Here is a 16,180-nt window from a genome sequence, read left to right on the forward strand (position 1 = left end):
GGCACGCCAAAGTCTGGGCCCAGGCCACGGGCATGCAAACCACTACCACTCAGATATGTATTTGGGATCCTCAAACTTCTCACCAACCCCAAACCCTGCTCCAACAAGTATCACACAGGCCAGGAGCATGACTATGACAATGCTGCTCTCTCAGCACTGACCCTGGGCTCCATAATGATCCTAAATGGATGGATTAACAAAGAGAGTGCCCATGCTACTCTCCCTTCACCTCACAGAGCTCAGCAGAGGATCTGTAACACTGCCTTGGCCCTGGGCCTCTCACCAACCAAAGTGACTCCATAGAGCAAACCCACCAAGGTCCCCTATGTACGCACCAAGGCTGTGGCCATTTTTGGTGTAGAAGCATGTGCTGTTGATGAGGTTGACGCAGCAGCCAATCACGTCTCCTGTGGTGAATGTAGGACCATAGGGCTGGCCAGTCCCCGAGGAGCAGAAGGAATGCCCATCATCGCCATGGTAACCATAGGAATGTTTATCCCAACCTGTGGGGGAAGAGAGCAGCCACAGCTGAGTAGAGGTACTTGAGAGAAGCAAGACAGCCAAAGCAGCCCACCCAGGTCTGAACTCCTCTCCCCAGCCTGCTACCACCTCAGTCAGCATTCTCAGCCTCTCACAGAGCTGGCTGTGGACAGGGTCTGGCTGTGCCAAATGAGCAGTGAGTCCAGTAGCTCACTACCCCTGAGGAGCTGAGGCAGCCCTATTGAAGAAGCCCAAGCTGTGGTCAGCAGGAACCAAAACCGAGTGACCTGGAAGGGACTTACTAGAAATCCATGCAACAAGAAGATGGGTCGGGGAAACCTCAAGGAGAAGGGGCTTGAAATAAACTCTGAGGTGTATCATGGTGGGTTTTTAAAAAAAATTTCAGCCAAAAGGCCAAGTGATGAAAAAAAATTTTTTAACTGAAGTATAATTTACATGTAATAGATTCTCCCATTTTAACTGACAGTTCAATTAGGTTTAAACAAATTTTAACAGATGTTAACATGTTACCACCACCACAATAAAGATATAGAACATTTCCATCACTCCAAAAAGTTTCCTCATGCCTCTTTGCAGTCAATCCCCCTCCACCTATCCCCAACCCTGATTTGTTCCTATGGCCTTGCCTTTTCCAGATGTCATATAAATGGAATCGCAGGATGGATTCATCCACATTGTTAGATGTACAAGTATTTTGTTTCTCTTTACTGCTGAGTAGTACTCCATTATATGGATATACCACAGTTCATCTATCCATTTACTAGTTGATGACATTTGAGTCATTTCCAATTTTGGGCTATTATGAATAAAACCAATAAATATTTACATACAGGTGTTTGTATAGACATATGTTTTCATTTCTCTTGGGTAAATACTTAGAAGTGGTACTGCTGGGTTATGAGATAAGTATATGTTTAACTTGATAACAAACTGCCAAACTGTTTTCCAAAGTGGCTGTACTGGTTTGTATTCCCACCAGCAATGTATGAGTTCCACATTTTCACCAGCACTTGATATTGTCAATTGTCTTTATTCTTTTCTGTTTCTTTTAGCCATTTTAGTAGGGATGTAGTTGTTTTAATATCATTTTGGCTTTAATTTGCATTTCCCCAATGACCAAAGAGGTTGAGCATCTTTTCATATACTCATTTACCACTGGTTTATTAGAAAATGATTGAACTGTTTGTTCAAATCTTTAATCCTTTTTTCATTCTCACCCGAGGATATTTTTTCCATTGCTTTTCAGAGAGAGTGGAAGGCGGAGAGAGAGAAACATCTATGTGAGAGAGATGCACTGATTGGTTGCCTCCAGGGGATTGAGCCTGCAACTGAGGGTATGTGCCCTTGGCCGGAATCAAATCCAGAACCCTTCAGTCTGCTGGCCAACGCACTAGGGCCTCTAATCCTTTTTAAAAATTGGGTTGTGTACCTTACTGAGCTATAAAGGGTCTAAATATATCTTGGATATAAATTCTTTTGTGTGTTCTGTAAATATTTTCTCCCAGTCTATGGCTTGTTTTTTCATTTTCTTAACAATGTCTTTCAAAGGCCTACTGGAATTTTGATTGGGATTATGCTGAATCTATAGGTCAATTTGGAGGATAGTTTAATAATCCTGAGTATTCCAACCAATGAACATGGCATATCTCTCCACTTATTTAGGTCTTTAATTTCGCTCAACAATGTTTTGACAAATTTATCTCTAAGCACTTCATTTTAATTTCCAATTGTTCCTTGCTATTATAACAAACTATAATGATTTTTTGAGATGGGGAAATGGGGTCAAGATTTCTTTCTGGAGTAATGGAAATGTTCTAAAATTAGATTTTGATAGTTTGCACAACTCTGTAAACACGCTAAAAACCACTGAATCGTTGTACATTTTAAATGGGTGCATTTTATGATATGTAAATTTTATCTCAATAACACTGTTAAACACACACACATATATTTGATATTTTATATATTCACCTGATGTCCTGCAACCTTGTTAAACTCACCAATTAGTTCTGGTAGCTTTTATGAAGATTCTTCAGAATATTTTAATATATTGTCTGAGAATAAAGACAGTTCTATTTCTTCCTTTCCACTCTGCATGCCTTTCATTTCTTTTTCCTGACTTACTGTCCTGACCAGGAACTCCAATACAATGCTGAATAAAAATGGTGAGAGCAGAAATGAGACCGCTAATGTGTACTAAGGTTTTATACAGGGGCAAGAGTGAAGGAGGTCATTCCAGGAGGGAGATATACAGGTAAAGGCATGAATGCAGGTAGTATAGGAGAGTGTGAGCTGCAGAGGGGCCTGCCTGCCTGCTTGGCTAAGGAACAGAAATGTAAATATTTTCACAGGGCCATGGCAAGTCCAGGACCCAAACAGGGTAGGCAAGCTGAGGGGCTGGCAGGCAGGTCTACTCCCCAAGGTAGGCCCTCCACGTAACTTTCCCAGCCTCTGCTGCCTTCTGGTGTCTGAGCAGCAAGCCCAGGTGAACATGCTTAATGACATCCTGCCCCTCCCAAGTAGCATGGGTAGGAAAAGCTAAGGCTGAAGACAAGAGTTGTGGGCAGGTTCTAAGCAAAGGTGTGGGGTGAGAACAGATGGGTGACAGGCCCAGGGGTTGGCATGGGAGACAGACAGCATGACTGGAGTGGTGGAGCTGACCAGACCTTGGAGCCCAAACTCTGCCCTGCATTTAAACCAGTGGGCTCAAGGGCAAGCTGCTCCTCATAATCACAGCCTCCACCCCAAGCCTTGTGTACCTTAAGCCCTCATGTCTTCAGCCAGGAACCCTCTGGTTAAGCAAAGGTTCCCCCCCAGAGCCCATAGTGGGAAACAGGTCACAGTTGAATGGCTCTCACTACAGGTCAGGGCCCAAAACTCTGCTGTTCCCCTCCAGGCATCTTCCCACCACATTACAAGGAAACTACCATGAGAACTGCTCAGGACTGGCTTTAAAGGCCCAAGGCCCAAGGCCTGGACCTGGAGCCAGGCTCTGTTCTCACCTTCCCAATTCCCCAGAGACACCGGGACTGCCTTGGCTCAGGGGACATGGTGCTGCTGTGGGCATCAACCCAACTTCTAAGCTCCTTATGTCCAGGACTGGGAAGGGCCTTACTATTGCTGGCAGGTACACAAATCATTTGATCTCAGGAAATGACTCTCTGGGGCACAGCAACGCCCATTTCCCCCAGACAGGCAGGCTGACAGGCAAGGCCTCTCCTCAGGCTTCAACACAGGAGACACTATGGCTCCTGGCAGCAGCAGCTGCAGTAGCAGCAGCTCCTCTGGTCTAGGAAGGCCATAGATGAAGAACAGCCAGCTGGACAGCAGTGAGGACCAAAATGACAATCATCCCTCCAGGTTTGGCTCAAACTGAGCTTGGCAGCCCTGGGCATGCCCACCAGCTTCCCATGACTCACAATCCATATCCACACCAGTCACAGTAGTCCTCCCTTCCTTCCCTTCCTGGATCCCTCAGATGGAACATGGGAACTTCCCACATGCGACACAGTAACTGACCATAATGTGGCAACCCTTTAGAAAAGCACTGGGATAACCCTGTGTGTTTGGCACAAGTACTGCCACCTCCACCTCACCAAGAGACTGGGGGGCTTGCTCACCGGCACACAGAGCTGCGAAGTGCCAGAGCTGGGACTTGAACCTAAATCTTTAAGTTCCAAAGCCCAAATCCTTCTTGCCACAGGTACTGTCTCATTTGGGGTGGTAACAACTCTAGCAGTGAAACCATCCCCAACCCCTTCCCCCATCACCAGAAGAGTAGTCAGATGCATTGGTCTTGGGGGGCTGTGGACGTAGGATCTCTGTCTTCAGTGAGGCAGGGGCCCTGCAGGCCAGCAATGAAGGAAGGCCCAGATCCCAGCCCTAGAGGAACACACAGGCACTGAATGAAGACTCATATCTCAAGGTGGCAGTTGAAGTTTCTGCTCTCCAGGGCACGGCACACCCACCCTCCTGCCTCACCAAGCAGCCAGAGCCAGCAGACCAGGACACATACCTCCACCCAACCCCAGACCTAGTGGCCAGGGTGGGAACTGACCAGGGTGGGCACTGCAAAGGATTATCCTCCGTGGCAAATCTGTTGTACAGATTTTACCATCTAGAAGGTAGAAGGCATGAGCTAGAAGGTTTTCTTTTTGTAGCTTTCTCAGACGGAAGCAGTAGGTACTCAAGAAAACCTAATAATAATGTGGCCATTTGATTTATCACAGCTAGTGCAACAACCTGAAAGAACCATTTTCTAGTCAGTGACTCAAGGAAATCTGAAAGGTATTTTTGTCTCCGTGTATGGGAGATCAGTAACATCCACCAAAAAAACAGATGTTTACACTTTCAAAGATCTAAAATAAATATTGAAGTACTTTGAACACTTTCCTTAAAAATAAACTATATATAATTATTTTGACAAAACTACCACAGAAATTTTAGATTTTTAATTCAAGTTATAAATATGGATTTAAATTTTTTAAAAACTGAAGAGTTCACTTAAAAAAACCCCAGCCCGGCTGGGTGTGGCTCAGCGGTTGAGCGTCGACCTGGGATCCAGGCGATCAGGGTTCGATTCACATGTCGGGTTGTGGGCTCGATCCCCAGTAGGGGGCATGCAGGAGGCAGCCGATCAATGACTCTCTCATCATTGATGTTTCTCTCTCTCTCTCTCTCCCTCTCCTTTCCTCTCTCTGAAATCAATAAAGATATAAAAAAAAAAAAAAAAAAGATTTAAATAACTATTTTGTGTGGGGGTTTTGTGTGTGTTCGTTTTAAATATATCTTTATTGATTTCAGAGAGAGGAAAGGAGAGGGAGAGACAGACAGAAACATCAATGATGAGAGAGTCATTGGGGATCCAGTCCGCAGCCCAGGCATGTGCCCTGACCAGGAATTGAACCTCAATCTCCTGGATCCTAGGTCAATGCTCAACCGCTGAGACACGCCTGGCCAGGCCACAAAATAGTTATTTAGAGTCAATTCAGGATTCACCATCACCTCAATTTGGCTAGAAAATAGATACATTTTCCTGTTTTTCTTTTTTCAATTCCCAAATAATTTATCTATTACATAGATGTACCCAAAGGAAAAAAATTCAGTCCCTGTGGTACAATGAATAAGGTCTCCCAAAGATGTTCCTGTCCTAATCCCCAGAACTGCGAATATGGTTAAAAAAAAAAGAAAAAGATTTTACATAAGAGTAAATTAACACTCTTGAAATGGGGAGGTTATCCTGAATGGGGGGGCACAATGAAATCACAGGGATCCTTGTAAGAGGCATTCAGGAAGGTCAAGTCGGAAAAGGCGATGTGATGAGAGAAGCAGAGAAACTGGAAGATGTTACATTTCTGGCTTTGAAGGTGGTGGATGGGGCCATGAGTCAAGGACTGTAGGTGGATTCTAGAAGCTAGAAAAGGCAACAAAACAGATTCTTCCCTGAAGACTTCAGAAAGAATACCATCCTGCTGACACCTTGATTTTAGGACTTCTGCCCTCCAGAACTATAAGCCACTACTACTGTTACAACAGTCATAGGATACTAATACAGTTCCCATGGCTATAAAAGTTATTGAGCATCTGGAAAGATTTGTGCAGAGAAGCAACACCTCAACTCCTTGTCTCCTCACAGTACTATGAAGTTAAAAGCTTTTCCAAGAAAATCAGAGCTGTAATGTATCTTCAATTGAAGCTAACATTTGATAACCAGTATTTTTCCAAACACAATTAAGAATCTGTATGTGTATATAGGTGTGTATGCATGTGCGTGAAAGGCAGCTTGGGGTTAAAAACAGAATATCTTTAACACGTTTATACACCTCATTTAGTAACAGCGGCTATGGCAGCAGCTTGGTTTAGGGCCACTGTGCTAAATTCCCATCCTGCGGAAAGGACAAGCATCATCAACTCCAGGCGTACTCCATGGCGTTGACAAGAGGGGCTGTGGGTGGTGTGGAGGATGCAGAGAAGACACAATATATAAGAAAACCAATAAGCAAATAACAAAACAACTGGTAGATAAAATGGGCTCTGAAGGAAACAAAGCCCAGATGATGGGCTAGAAACAGGAGTGGAGATGGGGACTGATCAGGGTGGGGACTGACCGGGATAGAGTACTCAGGTTAGCTTAGTGAGTGATGACCCCAGAGCAGAGGTCTGCTTGATAAGGAAATCAGAAGGAAGAACTTTTGGGCCAAAGAGAAAGAGCTCAGCATGTCTGAGAAACAGAAAGGCAGCCAAAGGGGCCAAAGCTGAGTGACACTTAGGAAAGACTCAGAGCAGAGTCAACAGGACTCATTGGATGAGGGTGCGGACGGTATGAGGTATGAGAGGAAACGAGTATGACCTCTCAGGTTTTTGTCCTGGGCAAATAGGTGGACGTTAGTACCATTTACTAAGAGACAGGGAAGATGGGCAGAAGGAGCAGGCCTTTTGGACACATTAAGTTTGAGATGTCTTATTAGACAGCCAAGCTGCAGGTGGCTATCCATGGCAGGTAAGATGACTGTAGCTCATCCCAAATGCAGCAAGGATATGATGGGGAACATTCACTAAACAAACAGTGGTGGACAGAAAACTTAAAATGAAGTCACTGGAAGATTTTCCTACTGAGTTGTCCTGACAAAATGGCTTTCTGTTTTCCCTTTGGGAGTAAAATTCAGGCTAGTCAAGGACTAGAAAGGTCAAAACAAACACAAGAGAAAGGCATCAGAAGCCCAAAATAGATGAGATGTTAAAGGGCATGGAGTTACTCTAAATTAATTCAGCCACCCCACCCTCGACAAATCTTTTCCCCAGGCCTTGAGAAGCTGGTCCTACCACTGCTACTCTTAGGAATTGAGCAGACAGGAGAAAAACCGTTGCACATTTTGTAGCCAGTGTGTTGTTGTCAGTCTCAGGCTAGGGTTCTAAAGAGGGGGTTTAGTCTTTTAGAAAAAGACACTGTAGCCCTAAGTGCCAGGGCAGCAAGTGTGGCTTGAAAGGCTGCTGCAGTCTGGTCCTGGCCACAGTATTATCCCTCCAAGATGACAGGCCCTGGGCAGTCACCTCCTCAGACCTTGGTTCCCTTTTCTACAAAATGAGAGGGTAGCAATTAGACATCACTGTCAACGGGCCACAAGTGTCTACTTGTGAGAAACATTCTGAGTCTCCAAACCAATCAGTAGGTTTGATAATCCCCATCTGAGAGGTGAGGAAACCGAGTCACTGAGAGGCTGCGTGAAGCCTAGGTCTCAGAGATAACACTATTCAGAAACTCAATTCTCCTTCCACTGAGGGAGCACCAAGTAGGTAACCACAGTAGGTGAGGGTGGTGGCCCCAATCCAAACACAGAGGAGAGGACGATGCTCTAAAAGTAGAACAGCATAGGCTCCTCAAGATGGGCTCAATCAGAAAAAACTTCAGGAACCCCTACAAAGTTTCTGGACCCCAAGCTTGGCTGACCAGACCAAATCACTCCCTATCAATGTCTGGCTGGGTTCTGTCGACTTTAAGAAGGGACTGGGCACAAAGCCTCCCAATACCCCTCCTCCAAGGCCACAAGCACAAACAGCAGGGGAGGGGAACAAGGAGTGCTAGGATTTGTCTGCCAGTCCTGCTTCTTTGGGAGATAGCACTCACCTTCTCTTAAGAAGTAGCTCCTGCCCTAGCTGGTGTGGTTCAGTGGTTAGTGTGTCAGCCTGTGAACCCAAGGGTCATGGGTTTGATTCCCTGTAAAGGGCACATACCTGGGTTGTAGGTTCGATCCCCAAACCTGGTCAGGATGTGTTCAGGTGGCAACCAACTGATGTGCCTCTCTCACATTGATGTTTCTCTCTCTCTCTCCCCCTTCCTCCCTCCCTTCCACTCTCTAAAAAAAATCAATGGAAAAAATATCCTCGGGTAAGGATTAACCAAAAAAAAAAAAAAAAGAGGATTAAAAAAAAAAGTAGCTGCTCTTCCCGTGTACCCATCTTGTAGCTTCAGTGGGGACTACTAATCCTAGTAACCCCTCCTCCCCTTGGGCCAGGCTGACCCAAGCTGGACCAATCAGAGATCTTCCTGGAATTTTTCCACAAGAGAACTAGAATGAGAGTGGATCTCAAAGCTGCCATCATTCCAACCTCACGTAGAAAGCCAGTTTGACTAAAGCTAATATACAGAAAATAGAGGCAAGAGATAGAAACACAGAGAGAGAGGCCTGGCTCCTCTGTTTGCCCTGCCTGAGGTATGGCAAAACAAGCTGATTAGAAATGGGTTTCTCTCCCCTAAAGCAACCAAAGTTCTCAACAAAAGGGACCACATCTTTTGTTCACCTTGCATCACAGCTGACCCACAGTAGTAGGTGCTCATGAAATGTTTGTTGAAATGAAAAGGGAAATGTGGCCAAGGGCTGGCAGGAAACCGGAAGCACAAGATTGTCAATGTGTCTGACCACATGGTGACACACCAACTGTGGGCAATCCTGGGCTTGATTGTAAGGAATTTTTTTTTTTTTTTTAAAGAAAAAAAAAAAAATTAGAGCTGTCTGCCTGCATCATGCCTCTACTTATACAGACTAATGGCGAAGCTACTTCTGGGCCCTGGAAAGAGGCCTACAGCCAGGCTGTGGACCTGGCTCTACCCCTGGGTAAGTCATTTAACTTCTCTAGGTCTTAGTTTCCTCATTTATGAAATAGGACAGGTGACACAAATATCCCTACCAGCTCTAGAAGAATCCATGTTCTGAGTCCTCCTTTCTGTTAAGAGGGTCCAGCAACTAAGGTCACTCCCATATCTCTGCCTGGACAAGCCTCCCTTCCAGCCCCACCACTCTCTGCTTCAGAACTGGACCTCCCTTCCTACCTCCCACTCCTACCCTGGAGCCAAAGTCAGCAACTTTCTAAGCATGGGCCCTGGCAGCATGTGTAGTCACCCCTTTATGGATGGGCCTCATGTGAGGCTAGAATGATGTGCCCAGGAATGAAAACTGTCACCCTCACAACAGGGCCAGAGCCAGCTATCCCAGGGGACACTGGGATGTAAGGGCCAGAAGAAAACAAGGGGACACGGCTGCCTGAGTCAGGCCCTGTAGAGAGTCAGGTCCAAGTGGTTCTGGATCAGATGATGTCTAGGGCTGCATGATGGGGACAACACTCTGACAGAGAGTGCCACCCTACTAACCATTCTTCCCTCTTCAAAGAGAGTAAGCCCTGTCACTCCCAGAAATAACCAATGGGTATCTGGCCTGACACCCACGCAGAAAAGCCTATCTCCTGCCACATCAGATGACAGTGATGCAAGAAGAAGCCACGCCACATTCAGGCCAGAGGCAGGAGGCCCCAGGTGCCCAGTTCAGATGCTCTGGCATCACCAACTTCCCCTTCCAGCATCACTCAGAGGGGAAGTCCCAGTCATAGAAGTGTGGGGGTGGCTGAGGAAATGGTTTATCATCTTGGCACTCCTAGATGCCACCCCCGGTTACAGTGCCCTAGAGGTGGGAAACTCCCCATGGAGGTGCCAGGGACTCCAGCATGATTACTCCAGAAGCCCACCCCGTGTCACTCCCATCTACCAGGACATGTCAAGAGCTTCAGTCCCAGGGCAACTAGAAATAAAGAGGACTCCTACTGCCAAGTGGAAAGATTTCCACATCAGCAGCACATTAGCACAGAACCCTGGGAGGGGGCTGGGGCTGTGTCTGCCCAATAGTTTCTGGTCCTGGCCCAAGACTGACCAGGACAGAGTCCAGTCCATGTTTTGTTCACAAAGATAGCCTAACAGCTGACCCCCATGCCTCCAAACCAGCCATCTCTCCCAAATAAACATGTCCCGGTCATCACTGGACTTTGAGGTCAGAGAGACTTGGGTTTGAATTCCTGTTTTGTCACTTCTTAGCCCCTCTAAGTTCCCCAGGCTGAACTTCTCTTTCAGGTTGGTAAGAGGATTAAATAAGAATGGACATGGAACACCAGCCCACAGGAGGTATGCACCTGTGAGTTTTCCTTCCCTCTCCATCTCTACCACTAGCTTGTGTCCAAGCCTGGGTGCTTCAGACTTCCTGCTCCCTCCTTCCCTAAAAGAGCAGGCAGGGGTGAAGGTACTCCATCCACTCTCCTAACAGCCCACCAACAGCAGCCCCAGGCCTGTTCCACTCCTGTTTATTCCCAGTTTCCTGGGGAGGCCACCTGACGCTCCAGCACCTGGTAGAGCTCAAGAGCCATGCTCAATAGCTCTCAGAATGTTACTCTTGAGGCTGGCTATGGAGGAAAGGAACTAGGTTAGCTTGCCCAGGGTGCTTTCTGAGCCTGCAGTTGTTGTGGTAAGCGTGCAAATGCCATGGAGGACCTCCTGGCAGAGCTGCTTCTCAAGGATGGTCACTCACTCACAACTACCCCTCCTCAGAAATCCGTGAGAACAGATGCTTTTCCCATAACCTCAAGTATCTTTAAAAATATGACAGGAGCAATGCCTGAAATAGCTCAACAATGGATAATGGGAAAGCAAAAGAGTGTTTCATTCAGCAAATGCTGTGGGGTCACATCAGAGAAGGCTTGTCACAGAACTCATATGGCTGTTACCCCAAGCCATGGTACCAAGGAACAGGATTAACACAACCTTAAGAAGATGCCTCTGGCAGCTCTAGGACAAAGGAGCAGGGGATTCCCTGGGTCCTTCTCTTCATGGTGCTCAGCACAGAGGTCACAGTAGAAAGGGCAGGAGAAAAAGGCTGGTGGCAGGTAGCTGGTGACACCAGGGGCTGACACTAGGTGGAGCCTGCCCTCATAGGGGTACCCAGGCCCTACTCTGAGACAGAGCCAGGTGTCAACTTGAAACCTGGGCAGGGCGAGAGGCTACACACCAGCACCTGTATATAAAGAGGCCTTCCACAAATCACATTCCTACCCTGCCCCAAAAGGAACAGCTACCTGGGTCTGGCTAGGAAACGGCTCATATGGCATCTGGCACATCTGGCAGGGCTACACCTCTGCTTCCCATAGGACAGGCTGGGTCTGTCATCCATGCTCAATCAGGCTAAGGAAAGGGGTGGGGCACTGTCCCACAAAACTGAGGTGTAACCTCAGCTTCCACGCGTTGCTATATCTCTCTGTGGCTGGGTTTGGCTTTTCCTTATTTACACTGAGCTCCTTGTGAACCTCTGGGGAAAGTCAGTGAACAGGTAACCCCTGGTAATATAGGAGCCTGTGACTTTGCACACACTGCCGGATCCTGAGAGATAGGCGTGCTCAAAACACTTGCCAAAAGGAGGCCCAGGAGTAATATTCTATGTTTCCAGGACCCTAGATACAGTCTCCCTCTGCCTGGAACTAGGAAGGCAAGGGGTTGAGCAGTAACTGGTCCCTACTCAGCTCCACCCTGATGTGGCCCCAGCCTCCAGCCACACTGCAGGACACTTGAGAATCTCTGTTTTCAGAGACTGACAAACTCGGGTTTCGGAACTGGCCCCTCTGCTGTCGATGAAACCTCTTATCTCAAAGGACTTAACATTCCCTGAAAAATAGTCTTAAAGCCAGAATTTTTACCTCTGTGCTACAGAGAGGTGGGAGATGATGTTTGGAAGAAGAAAATAGGATAAGAAAGCCCCAAGTCCAGGAATAGTAATTACCAGATCTGACTGAGTTGCCCCATTTCAAAAGGCTTTCGGGCAGCCCTGGTATGTTGTGGTCTCCTTGTAGGTGAGGGAAGCAGCCCAAGGGAAAGGAACATGGGCTCAGCTGGTCATAGGGCCAAGGGCGCTACTGGCCCAGGGAGGAGCAGCAGGGAGGCAGGAGGGCCTCCTACATAAAACAAGTTCTGCAGCAGGGGCCATGGCAGGTCCTGCAGCACTGGCACCATTAATCACCACATGAACCACCAAGGGCTTTGACCAGTTACCTGGCCCTTGGGCCCAAGTGCCAAACCACCCTCTGTTCTGGACTGCCCAGTAGATAGAACCTGTTGCCAGAGATACGAGGCCTCTGGGTATTGACCCCATCCAGTTCTTTTCCCAAGGACATCTCCGACAGAGGAATAACAGATTGAGAAAGGCAGCACCAGGCACCCAAACCCCAACCTATCTTCCCATAGCCCTGTTCCTCGGCAGCTGCCCAGTGGCTTCAGAGAATCTCCTGGCTGCTCCCTTTCAAGGCAGGGCTGCTTGAGACTCCTACAGGCTTGAACCGCAGGGCCATCACCAGTTGGTTTTTTGCCTCTACCACACTGGCACTCACTTGGGAGGTTTATACGACACCTACAATCATTCCAAGGACGCTCAGGAGGACGTTCACCTGGATGTCCAGTGGAGCCCTGATGACTCAACCCACTCAGCTGGAAAGAAGCATGGCTTCCTTGATGGAGACTGGGACTGAGCAACCCCAAGGAAGACCCTGTGAAGCACTATAGATTCTGGAATGAAAGATGCTCCAAGAGAGGTAGTAGTTAATGGTGGACACAGTGAGGACACATCAACTGTAAGCAACAAGGGTACCTAGCCTACATGGAGTGGGACAGAAGCAGGACCTGTTTGGCAGGTATAGACAAAAGTAGCATTTCCAGATTACAGGAAACCCACCTATGTGCTAGTAATCTCTAAGACATCCACCACACAAAGCTACCTGCTATTGAGACACCTTATAATGCATGTGCTGTAACCAACAAGGATAGGGAGAAAGGACAGGGAACAACAACACCCTGTTGTTTATTGTCAGTGCCTGCCACACCACCAACAGGGGCGAGTCTGTGCCTTCGTGAACCTGGCACAGACCTCCACTGTTCTACCCTGATCTCTGCTATCTGCTGTTGCTCTCCTGCGGCACGTGCAGATGTGAAATATCAGCTCTTTGCAGAATGTGTCCCACCCAGTAGAAGCAGGGCCTGCCACAGGGATCAGGACTCCTAGGGTCTGCCACAGGGATCAGGACACAAACACAAATGCTCTTAATAGCCCACTCAGAGCAAGCTTGATAAAAAAGCTCCAGGGGAAGGAAAAGATGCTCACTTGAACACAACCATACTGTGGAAAGAAGGCAGACAGTCCTTTTGCCCCAACCCCACCCCAAGGCGTGGCTGCCATCTGCTTCAGAGGCTATGCCCTTCACTCCTAATACCAAGCTGTAGTTCTTACAGCTGCTTCTTTTCCAAAAGTTCAAGGAAAGTATACCTCAGTGGGCCTGGGTTCCCCTTTGAGGGGCTGTAGTAATTAAAGTAATACATGCCACACCAAGAGAACAGGTGCCTCCTCCACAGAAACAGCAAAGGAGGAAGTTAACAGCTACCCAGCTGTGATGCAGATGGGGCCGCCTATCACCACACCCCGAGTCTTCCTTGCTCTCTGTGAGGTATAGACCAGAAGGAAGATCTGTTCTACCCTTGCCCCCTTCAAAGCACCCAAGCTTAGGAGAAGCCAAAACCCTACTCTCTATCCACACCCCTGGCTTATTCGTTTTTTGTTGTGTTTTTAAAAAATATATCTTTATTGATTTCAGAGAGAGGAAGGGAAAGGGAGAGAGAGAAAAACATCAGTGATGAGAGACTCACTGATTGGCTGCCTCCTGCATACCCCCGACTGGATCAAGCCCGCAACCCGGGCATGTGTCCTGACGGGAACTGAACCTCAAACTCCTGGATCATAGGTCAATGCTCAACCACTGAGCCCCGCCAGCCAGGCGCACCCCTGGCTTTTTCTCCCTGCTTCCCCAATCCAAGGATTCCAGCCCCTGCTGTTCACGGCCAGCTCACCGATAGGTGGGTGGGGCTGCAGGTACACTCACCTGCCTGCAGGTCATCGGGCCCTGCTTCCAAGTCATTTAGCCAAAAGTTCTGACATTCTTGCTCTGGGCCACACCTGTTCCTTGGTTTCATGCTTAAGGAGGCCAAAAACACCTTACGAAATGTAAACAATAAAACTTCCACATCTTCCAACAGAAACCTCTGACTGTGCAAGTTAAGACATGCCTGTTTGCTCCGAGGAAAGTCTGAGCACCACAGCCCCATATGAGAGGCACTCTCTGTTACCTTCTGCCCTGGGACCACCACCACAGCAGCCCTCTGCCCCTGACAGCCCTAGAGGGCTGCTGCTGAGCCCAGTACAAGAAAACACTGAAACATCAACATCGTGACTTTGGTTGCTGCGCTGTCTGTTCCTCCATAATTCAACTCCAGCTAAATGTCTACTGAAACCCAAAATGTAAGCACTGGAGAGAAAATGTAGTTTTGATTACAGCTAACTCCACTCTGATATACAAAATATTCATAAAAGAACCTTAGATGTATAGGTAATTCCTCCCTTAGGTAGAAAAAACAGCTAACTCCACTTTGATATACAAACATTCATAAAAGAAACTTCAATGTATAGGTACTTTCTTCGTCTGATAGGAAAAAAATATCTTTCTCAGTAACAACAATAGCTAACATTTATGTACCCTTTGTATCAGGCACTCTTACAATCACTTTATAGGAATTAATTCACTTAATCCTCTTAACCATCCCATATATGAGTTAGGTACTAGTATCACTTCCATTTAAAATGAGGAAACTGAGCCCTGGCTGGTTTGGCTCAGTGGTTAGAGCGTTGGCCCAAGGACTGAAGGGTCCCGGGTTCAATTCCAGCCAAGGGCATGTACCTTGGTTGCAGGTTAGATCTCCGGATCCAGTCAGGTAATGTGCAGGAGGCAATCAATTGATGTGTCTCTCTCACATCAATGTCTCTCTCTCTCACTCACTCTCTCACCCTTCCACTCTATCTGAAAAGCAATGGAAAAAATATCCTCGGGTGGGGATTAAAAAAATAAATAAAATAAAATGAGAAAACTGAGGCACAAAGAAGTTAAGTAACTTGCTCCAGGTAACACAACTGCCATGACACAAATGCAGAAAGTATGGCTCCAGAGTCCATGTTCTTAACCACTGTGCAATACTGCTCCAATGGTCCTAGAGACCTGTTTCCTCCTGTGATCAAATGTGAGCCAGTAGTTGATTCAGTGACAATGAGCCTTGACATACAGAAAATGGGAAATAGTCATTCCTCCTGCAGGGAGAAGGCAGTGACAGAGACCTCACAGGCAATCAGCACCACAATCGTTAAGGCAGTGAAGGAAGGCTGAGCTTCATATGAAGTATTCTGGCCCAAGGCCCAGCGGGGACCTGACTCAAGACTGGTTCCACCACACTTGGCTTGCTAAAGAAATTACATTGAGCACAGCAAAACACAGGAATGGCTGTTTCCCACAACCCAAGTGTATCTGTGTTCTTTCTGGGATACTGATGATAAAAAGATGTGGTCTATCCCTGGCCAATGTGGCTCAGTGGTTGGAGTGTTGGCCTATACAATGAAGGGTTGCGAGCTTGATTCCTGGTCAAGGGCACATACCTGGGTTGCAGGTTCGATCCCCGACCCCAGGTCGGGGCGCATGCAGGAGGCAACCGATTAATGTGTCTCTCTCACATTGATGTTTCTCTCCCCTCCTCCACTAAGAAAATTCAAAAGATGTGGTCCAAGTCCCAACAAGCGAGCAAGGACATGGCTGGATAAATGTAAAAAAGTCATATGAGGCAAGTGACAAGTGTCATCATGGAGATATGATCAGGGCTAAAGGGGTCGGGCAAGGTTGCACAGAGGGTCACAAGCAGGAAGGACACCCTAAGGGGTAAAGTAAGAAATATTTGCACATGTTTGGGGCTCCACACAGAAATGCTGGTATGTGGTGTCTGTGGAGGGCA

At 47.3% G+C, this 16,180-nt stretch overlaps 1 protein-coding gene across 2 annotated transcripts in view; it reads right to left on the minus strand.

Moving 5' to 3' along the window:
• RANBP10 (RAN binding protein 10) overlaps positions 1-16,180 on the minus strand; it is a 52,551-nt gene that overhangs the window by 14,825 nt on the left and 21,546 nt on the right. For both annotated transcript variants that reach the window (XM_081118392.1, XM_081118391.1), the window contains exon 4: positions 336-503. In XM_081118392.1, coding sequence (XP_080974518.1) covers positions 336-503 — 168 coding nt within the window. The remainder of the gene's footprint in view (positions 1-335; positions 504-16,180) is intronic.

The sequence above is a fragment of the Miniopterus schreibersii genome, assembly GCF_964146895.1.
Source record: "Miniopterus schreibersii genome assembly, chromosome: 18".
In the NCBI taxonomy this organism is placed as follows: domain Eukaryota; kingdom Metazoa; phylum Chordata; class Mammalia; order Chiroptera; family Miniopteridae; genus Miniopterus; species Miniopterus schreibersii.